Raw genomic sequence first — 9,345 nt, forward strand, 5'->3', positions numbered from 1 at the left:
GCTTAAAATCTTTGTTTTTTTGTAGGAAGTGAAGGGTATTCATCTTTTCTTATGCAGTATCAAAAATCAAGGTCAAGCCGAGGTATTGAACTTGTCTCAGATGTCAATTTGGACTTAAATTAAATGTCTTCCTCACAAGTCACAGTGGATATTGTTTCTGTTCAGACGATAAAGCCTTAACAATATATAAGATGAGTCTATTTCCCATATGAAAAGAAATCAGATAAATAGAAACTTAGCATTATCAAATAGAAACTGAGCATGGCCACAGTCAAGTTTTACCAGAATTCGGACGGTTGGCCTGATGTCAATAATCAATACAGTAATCAGTATTCCTAATAAAATGACAACTACTGTATTACAAAATGAAATGCATCAAAAAATGAAGGACATAGAGAGGTCAAAAATGACTTATTAAGTTATTAAAAATACCATAATTGGGCCTTAAGAGTAAAGATATAAAGTATGAAGAATACTTGAGCTGAAACTAAAGTAAAAAACTAGAGTAAAGATTGTTTTAAAACAAAAATGTGATGTTCACATTGAAGAAAGAAAAACAAAAAAACAAATGATCGTCGATCGAAGACATATGGGTGTAATACAAACTCTTGGAGGAAGCATGTCTCGCAATGGTATTACGGCTATAAAAAAACAGATACTCTGCTTTATCATTCGGACATTCAGTAAGGCATCACATCAGAACAAAAAAAGTTACAATGTATAACAAAAACACTGTGTTTCTTCCCTCCCTGTTATTTATTTTCAAGTGCGAATACAGATATCTCAGTCTCTGTACTCCTCGTCCACCTTACCCTGTTGTTATAACCGAGGAGCAACTTTGCATACAAAACTGGACTGTCATTTTAAAATTACAACTTTGAAATATCACATTATGTACATATGCTGAATAGAAGGCACTTTACTTTCTTTACCTTATATTGTATAAAGTGTTTTTTGAAAGTCACACTGAATATTTTGAAAAATCTAGATTTATACTGACTACAAATGTAATGTCTCTCTCTATATTTTTTTTTTTAAAGAAAGACTCATTTAAAATGACCTTAATCATGTTGTCAATATCCTTTTTGTTAAGCAAAAGTCTCAGCAGTTACTATCATATACATTTAATATTTCTTCCTGTTCCATCATGTAACTGCGATGGTTAAAAATAAAAGTATACTGCGATGGTTATCAATAAAAGATTAATTAAATAAATGAGAGAATCAAAATAAATATGAATTGTGTAAATGGTCTGACAATACAGCAGGAGTTTTCTTACAACCTTAAATACGGCCTCACTTGACATTTGGCAATTTATATTACACAAGACAGATCAAACACCCATGTATCCGTCCGTGTAGCGGATACCAATATCTTTAACGATTATGATATTTGACATGTAATATACTTTTTTCACAGATGTTTTCAAAGTGTACAGGGAGACATAGTGTCCACACAAAAGGTTACAAGATCCACTGGGCGGTGCTTTACCCGGCAACAAAACAGCGAGCCCATATGCAGCACACACAAACAAAAGATTGGAGAAGAGGGCACACGCCAGTTTGTTGTTATACAGGTCAGGTTCAGAATCATTTTCATCTGGACCCATAACTGATGATATTGATGCATAAAACTATATTAACAAAATATCGATGACTTGCCAGTGGCTGTAGCCCAAACCTTTGTTCTCTGAAATAGGATAATAACAAAGTCTCGGATTGTCTTCAAGTCCAGGTATATAACACTGTCTTGTGGACCCTGTGGGTCATGTTAATTCTCTTGTGCCATTAACTCTGCAATAAAAAAACTTGCCTGGATAAACTTTGCCGTTCTGCGATCCGATGGCTTGGAAAAACACCTACGTTAAAAAATGGGGATAGCTCACAAAACCTGAGCATATCATGTGCACGAAAATGAAAAAAAAAAATCCAACTAATGGGTTTTTATTTTCTGACAAATAGTTTACAGGGATAAGGAGATTACATTTTTCCTCACATTTTCAGTTACGTTGGGGAACATTTTCAGGGGTCAGGGATGTTGTAGTTCTGATTTCAAAGCGCCAAGTGTAATAGAACAGAAAAGAAAGACTTTTTCTTTTTCCCTCTTTCAGAAAAAAATACTGTCTAGCATGTGCCTTGTGGCAGACACTTATTGGCAATATCTCAGACGCCACTGTATCAGACTGTATGACCGTCCCAAAACATGTCTGGATGAGTGACCTTGCTCGAGAACACAATAAAAATGTACAGGGACTCTTTCAATACAATATAATGAATGTATTTTATTTGTAATTACAGTTTATAATTTTGTGTTCGTTCAAGAGGTGTTTACATCACTTGTTTACAAATTACAAACAAAAATGGCACAGCCAACATTGTTGTCTGGAGTGGGTGATGGTCAGTATTTTGGTCAGTGATTTCAGTTATTACAGCATTATTACAAGTACTTACAGTATCATTGTCGTTTACTTTCTGAAGCACTCGCATAAAGGACTCTGATTAAGGTGACATTGACTCTGGGATTGAGGACACACCCTGACATCTCCGTCGAACTGATAATAAGGACACCGAGCGATCACACTGGTACAAGTCGATAGAATGAGGTTGATAGATACCCTTCAATTTGGCTGCGATGTGGACGGGAAAAAAAGAAATCACCCAGTCAAAAAACACTCAGGTTGGACATCACTTTCTATGCTCTCCCAAATTGAAAAACAATAAAACATATAGTGGTGTTACTTTGTAACAACTTTTGTTTTCAGCCAACATACAACATTGCTTCAATGCAACATAGACACAGCTGGTGTTTGAATAGTTGGACAAACACCAGGGCACCATGTCTAAGACAGGAGGGGAAAAAAATATAACAAAAAAACAAAACAATGGCCCACCAATGGCACTTAAAGCTGAGAGGTGATAACCATTAGCCAGGGGAGAGGGTAAGCTTTACTACTCAGCAACAGCCACTCAATTCGTGACGTGCTAATAGTGTCTCCTCTCCAACATTGCCATGCTCCTGGAGACAGTATTTGAGGTTTCTATTCGCTAACCTTGCGCTCATCCCACTTGCGCTGTTGCTAGGCAATAAACGGCACGCGTTGCACCATGCATCTCAAAGTAGGCTACTCAGTTGTTGTTTAGCTGATTTTTCGTGTTTCAAAAGTGGTCTAATGAAATTACGTGAAATCACGACATCAACTGAACAATACTCAACAGTAGACCAATTTTAGAATTAGTTTGAAAATTTTGTTCACACAGACAAGCCCGCTGTGCTTGCGTTGATGGACCAACTTTTTTCACATGGGCTACAAGGAGGGGCAACAAGTAAACACCTTCGGAATTTCCACGTTGTTAATGCGAGACAAAAGGAACCCCAGACCACACCTTGCAAAACGCTACGAAAGCTTTGAAGAATTTTGAAAAAATAAAAATAAAATAAAAAACACACTGAAGGGGGAAAATGGAAAATCAGGCTAACCAATAAATCACAATGTGTTTGAGTCTGTTACTAGGATACCAAGTGCATAGTGATCTTTGCGACCAGAGTTCAAAGTGTTGCATTCACCCAATATTAACATTTGGAATGACTACGGTTACATTGCGCAACTAGTATCAAGAATCAAAAATTCAGCGTGAAGACAGAAAATACATTAGATCGTTGGATCTGTGCGATGCTATGTTGTGATCATACACACAGAGGGGTTACTTCCTAAATGAGGTTCTGACAGGAAGTCAAACTTCATTGGAACGTTCTTTCAAGCGCTCCCACGCGCCATGTCAGCGACATTGTATCACATAACCAAAACAAAACATTGAGTTGCGACCCTAAATTAAACTCGTCAGTGGTGTGGTATACTTCAAGAGCCCCAGGAGGCAAACTGATGGAAATTTGTCGTAAATCTGTGCTCAGAGTGGCATTAATATTGCAAGGTATTTTGCATGTGAATTGCGAACGCTAGCAAAATGAATTAGAATTTTTTACATTTTCCTTCATGGGTAGTTTGTCTAGATTTAGCTTTAACGAAAGCCTGTTAAATAAAACATGTTCCGCTTCTACTGGTCTTATCTCCGACTAGAAACCGGTTGCCAAGGATTGCATCATTCCTTTCATGTGACTCCCATACGCCCCAAATTCGTCCTGGCCGTCTTATGACTGCATCACATCTTTCTTATCACACAAACTACCCAGATTGGGACAACTAGCAAAGTCATCTAGGCCTGCCTTTTCCCTATAAAATCGCACACCCATTGGATGTCACTAAGCAAAAGAACTTCAGCTCTTGTTTCGTATTGGCAAGGCAGGGCGTCAATCCCCATGTGATTGCACTGCTCGAAGTTAGGCTGTATCAGACAACCCTCCCCGTTGAGTTAGGTTGACGTTACTCTTTATAAAGGTCTCCGGGAGTTTCCGAAATTCACATTCAGTGGCTTATACTGAACAATGGTTAACATGTGCTGTCACCAATCTCAACTAAAATATATTCACACCCCTAATCCAAGACAGTCGAGGAAACGGCATAATAAAAGAAAAAGGGTAAGTCTTTTTACTAAATATTTCCTCCACCCTGAGTTTGTGCGTTGTCTTTAGTTGGAATCAGCTTTGTGAAGCGTGCATGATCCCCGTCTTTTCCTTTTGGAAAACAAGAATGTGAATATTTTGGCATGCGTCCCACATCTGTTTTGGGAGTACAGTTGGTCCCCACATTTTAAATTTGACAGCACCTTTTATAGAAGCTTTATGTGCGGTGGATGGCACATGTTTACTCTTGATATGAAGTGTCACTTGTCGACAGTGAACTTTAAGTTTTTGAGCGACCGACTGTCAGTACTTTTGTCATCTATGACATCCGTCGAACTGTCAAAAATAACATGGCTTGTGCTTTACTCTTCACGGAGCTTCATGTCTCCACCATTACTTTTTTTTTCTTTAAAGATTGAACTTCAACCATTGCCATTTCTGTTGAAAGTGAATAACCGCAGTTAAAACACGTTGCCACACAAGTAAATGTCTAGTGTAAATAAAAAGTGTCAATGCAATATTTTTTTCCAGTGTTCTGAAGCCAATGTGAACATGGCCAGTTTTATGCATTTAAGTATTGTTCGCAGCCTTTGTTTCCTTCGTCCACTTTTGATTCCATGACGTAATTGGCTGGCAGTCATGGACTGCCCAAACCTAATCCAGGCGATAGAGTGAATAATGGCCGAGTTTATGAAAACTAAATAACAACAATACATTTAGTTGTTGTGTTAGAGGATATTAATTAAAGTGTGCCTCAGCTTCTAGACGACTTTGACTAACCAGTTGACGTTACTTGTCTGACCGTATCCTACCGTGCGTCTCGAGCGCCTCTCTAGTCGACAAACTGAGAGGATTCCTTTACTGCTGAGTGGGCTGGACGTGGGATGGGATATGGAGGAATATAACGGACTACTCAGAAACTGATTGCTTCTGATGTGATTTGAAATAATCTTGACATGTCATGTTTGATTTAGTCTTAATTTGTCATGTTATAAAATATGGCTTTGTCTTAACTTATCTTGTCTTAGTTCGGGTAGGGTCATTATATTCAGGGCATAATTGGTGACATTTCTGCACAATATTTATTGAGAATTCTGATGGCAGTTGATGCTTCTGTTAAATAAGTTTGGTATGCCTGCTACGGCACAATGTCAGGCAAGGAATAGGTGGAAAGCGAAAATAAGGCTGTTTTGAAGCTTTGTCTGTCAAGTCAGACGTGCGCTAGGGGCGCCCTGGAGCATACAATGCGTCTTTGTTTACATGAACACCAATGACCTAAATTTTACTTCAATATTATCCTTCAAATCACACTACCATGTGGACTACGTCCCCTGGCATGCTTGAAGACATTGTTTAAGCATCTGGCCTTTGGAGAAAAAACACACTAAGCTGCATTTTTACACCTTTTTCACTGCCCTATTGAGGTGTCATTTTTTCACACCATGGACTGGACCAACACTATTTTAAATTCCAACTGGCAACAGATTTACAATATAAACCATCTACTATTATATTTCCATAAAACTTGACACTTTCATATTTTGTCCTCCAGAATTGTTGGGATACACTATCTCCGACAACACATCGCCAGACTTGATTAAAGGAAACATTTGAAAGGTAAGAAGCTGCTTTCACTTAAATCTCATTCATTTAGATTTGTAAATCTCTTACTCTTTTGAGGTTGTGATTGTATTATCATTTGTAACAATATGCAAATTTCATTTTAATCTGGGAACATCTGTAGAGTGAGATGTGTGTGTAGGTATGTGTGTTTGGGGTAGGGGGGGGGGATGTCATGTCATGCAATACATGCAGATGGCCACCAAGTGTCCCCATTTCCCAAGCCTCCCAAAAAACAGCGAAGTTGAGATGGGTGGGAAGAGAAGCCTTCAATCACACACCAAAATTCCAGTTTAGGTGTGCGATTGGTTACTCTCCTGATATAGCCAATTAGGGGGGAGTGTCGCCGAGGAGGCAGCTCCGGTGAAAACCTCCCGTCACCTTTTGCTTTCGCTTGTGTCTTTGATTGGCGCCGGTAGGTCCAGTGTGTACCGCCGTGTGGAAGAGTATCTGTGCGTTGCGACTGAGTGCTGAGATGACTGCGGAGTGGCTGCACCTGCCCCCACCATACCCCCCCGGAGTGGGGCCCTTGTGTGGTGCAGAGTTGGAGGCGTGGTATGAAGACCTGCAGGATATCCTTGGCTCTGACGCAGGTGGGGCCAAACATGCTCGACCCCCACCTTGCTCTGAGGTCAGTGCTGATTCTAAACAAAAAAATGTTTTTGTTGTGTTTGGTACTTTTGATGGCTTTCTTTGGGTGTAAGCATGGTAACATTTCGGTCGGGGCTTTCATTATTTGTTTTTACGGAACCACGTGGCCGCACTGATGACCGTCATTGCTCATTGCTGTGTGTTTTTTCTCTGTTTTCTCTCCTTCTCTCTTTATTTCTTTGGGTATTCTACAGAAGGAGCCTGAGTTTCTGGACGTGCTGGAGAGCTGTTCGCTGACGTGGCTTACGGACGGGCAGACGTGGGGCGAGGGCGTGCAGCGGGTGATGGAGGAGTCCTCTCCTCCGATGCCCGCCCAGGCCCCTGTGCCCTGCCTCAGCCCCCCGCCGCCACAGCAGGATGAGGACAGGAGAGGGTCGGGAGAGGGGCAGGGCCAGGGATCTGGTTCCGGCACCGGGTCGGGCTCGGGCTCGGGCTCGGGCGGCAGTGGTGGAGGTAGCGGAGACCTGCTGCCGCCCGAGTTCTTCGAGCTGCTGAGCGAAGGCGGGGTGGGCCTGGTGGAGACGGCGGGCACGGTGATGGTGAGTGGAGTGGGCATGGGCGTTGGCATGGGCTACCACCACCAACACACCCACACTCACCACCACCAGCACCAGCAGCAGCAGCAACAACAGCTGCCGCCTCGCCGCCAGTCCGCCTCGCCAGCCCGCAGTGAGGAGGAGCCACCCACCGTGCCTTGCTCCCCTTCCTACTGCTCCTCTTCCTCCTCGTCCTCCTCCTCCTCATCTTCCTCATGTGCCTCCCAGTCCCCGGCCCGCCTCGGCCAGTCTCCTCCTTCCTCCCCGCCGTCACCCCCCGCGCCCCCACCTCCGCCCGTCTCCTGTGCCACGGCAGCTCTCCTCACCTCCTCATCCTCTTCCTCCTCCTCGTCCTCCTCAACGACGCGGCCGGGTAAACGCAAGCGTCCGGCGTCGCCGGGATCGTCCTGCTCCTCGTCCGCCAAGAAGAGCCGTCGCGAGCGCGAGCAAGAGAACGAGCGCAGGGTCCAGGAGCTGACCGACCAGAACGAGAGGCTCAAGGCGGAGATCGAGAGGCTCGGAGAGGAGGTCCAGCGCACACGCCGCGCCCTTATAGAGAGGCTCGTCAACACCCGAAAGTGAGGGACAGGGGCACAGGGACCAGGAGAGAATGTAGGAATGAGAGAAACAGAGAGAGAGAGAGAGAGACTGAAAGAGAGAGAGTGAAGAAAGCGTGAAGAAAGAGTGTAATGCGGTTTTATAGCTTGGAAAGTGTTGGGTTCAGGAGAAGTCGTGACCTCAACAGTGAAGGTTGATCAGGTGACAGTGCTATGCATATTTCAGAGAGCAGAAAGAAAGGTATCCAAGATATGTTGGAAAAGGAGGAATAGAAGTGCTAACGATTCAAAAGCGCCTCCTTTAGCATGTACGTGAAAGAGTAGGGTTGATGAGAAAGTAAAGCCGGGTTGAAGCCAAGGAAGATGCACCCCCATTCCAAGTTCATTAGCTGGGCAAGAATATCCCGAATAGCCCGCTGTCTTAAAGTGTTCCTTTACGATTTTGCGTTAAGTGTTCCTGATTCTCCTCAGTAGCATAACGGAGCATAAGAGATTAAATACGTGGGGTGGTGTGTGGAGAGGTGGTGAGAAGACATTGCATTGTAGTTCTACAGGCAGGTCATACGATCGTTCGAACGTAAGGTTTTATCTTATCGTAGTTAACGTCGTAGCCCACCGAACACAACGAAGTGAAAGTAGCGAGTGTCCAAAGAGTTAACGAGTTTTATCGAACGAGAGTGTGCGTTTCATTGTTACCGTTCTTCCGGAACTGTCCACTTTCAACGTTTTAGTTTGATATTAAGGGCTAAATTTGTAATATACCTACTTCACACAGAGATTAGGAGCTCAGGAAAGGTATCCCAAGTGTATGTATGTGTGCGATTGTATGGTGGGGGACTTTTTTAAAGCGCTTTTGATTGTATAGCTTAAGCTTTTTTTAGTGATCTTCTACAGAAACATGCAGTAGGGAACCTGTGCAGGTTGTAGTCTACACACACCCTTTTTTCTGTATGGGTCAGGTCAAGGCAGCAATCTTTGCAATATACGGTTTTACCCTGATCTATTAGCTATTTTTGTATTGCCTACTTGTCATTATCCCAAATATCCACGCCTCAAATGTATATTATCCATACACGTTTTTCATAGAAACTGTAAGTTGTAGCTGAAAGCTCGCATGCATATTTGCTGAAACTATAATTAAGACCTGTTAGTCGCATTGTATTTGTTTTTAATTCACACGGTTGTATGCTGTAACCCTCATTTATTCATTAAAAAAAAAGAATCAAGAAAAGAACATTTCATGCGCACCTGTGTCATTTGTGATTGAGAACCGCTGTCGTGGATTTAATTCTATTTCGTGTGGTATTAAACAGAAAATGTTTTTTTATGTATTAAAACAAGTTTATTGTGTAAAGCAAGTCATTGAGACAAAACATGGTGTTGGAATTCAGCAATATGATCAACAAAAAAGACAGATTTTGAATATGGACTTACAATCGGTATCCCTGAAGAAGTATGTGCTG

The 9,345-nt window shown here is 42.2% G+C and overlaps 1 protein-coding gene across 1 annotated transcript; it reads left to right on the forward strand.

Annotated features, from left to right (window-relative positions):
- The first annotated feature begins 4,422 nt into the window (after positions 1-4,422).
- ddit3 (DNA-damage-inducible transcript 3) lies at positions 4,423-9,112 on the forward strand. The gene is made up of 4 exons (XM_063214887.1): positions 4,423-4,533; positions 6,071-6,135; positions 6,558-6,769; positions 6,984-9,112. The coding sequence occupies exons 3-4, from the start codon at positions 6,614-6,616 to the stop codon at positions 7,905-7,907; spliced, it is 1,080 nt and encodes a 359-aa protein (XP_063070957.1). The 5' UTR covers positions 4,423-4,533; positions 6,071-6,135; positions 6,558-6,613; the 3' UTR covers positions 7,908-9,112.
- The last annotated feature ends 233 nt before the right edge of the window (positions 9,113-9,345 follow it).

The sequence above is a fragment of the Engraulis encrasicolus genome, chromosome 14, assembly GCF_034702125.1.
Source record: "Engraulis encrasicolus isolate BLACKSEA-1 chromosome 14, IST_EnEncr_1.0, whole genome shotgun sequence".
Lineage (NCBI taxonomy): Eukaryota > Metazoa > Chordata > Actinopteri > Clupeiformes > Engraulidae > Engraulis > Engraulis encrasicolus.

Excerpts from the sequence above, each read along its gene's own strand:
- ddit3 (XM_063214887.1), top strand. The coding sequence starts at position 6,614 with ATGACTGCGGAGTGGCTGCACCTGCCCCCACCATACCCCCCCGGAGTG. Across the intron at positions 6,770-6,983 it reads GACCCCCACCTTGCTCTGAG|AAGGAGCCTGAGTTTCTGGA; the intron begins GTCAGTGCTGAT and ends GGTATTCTACAG.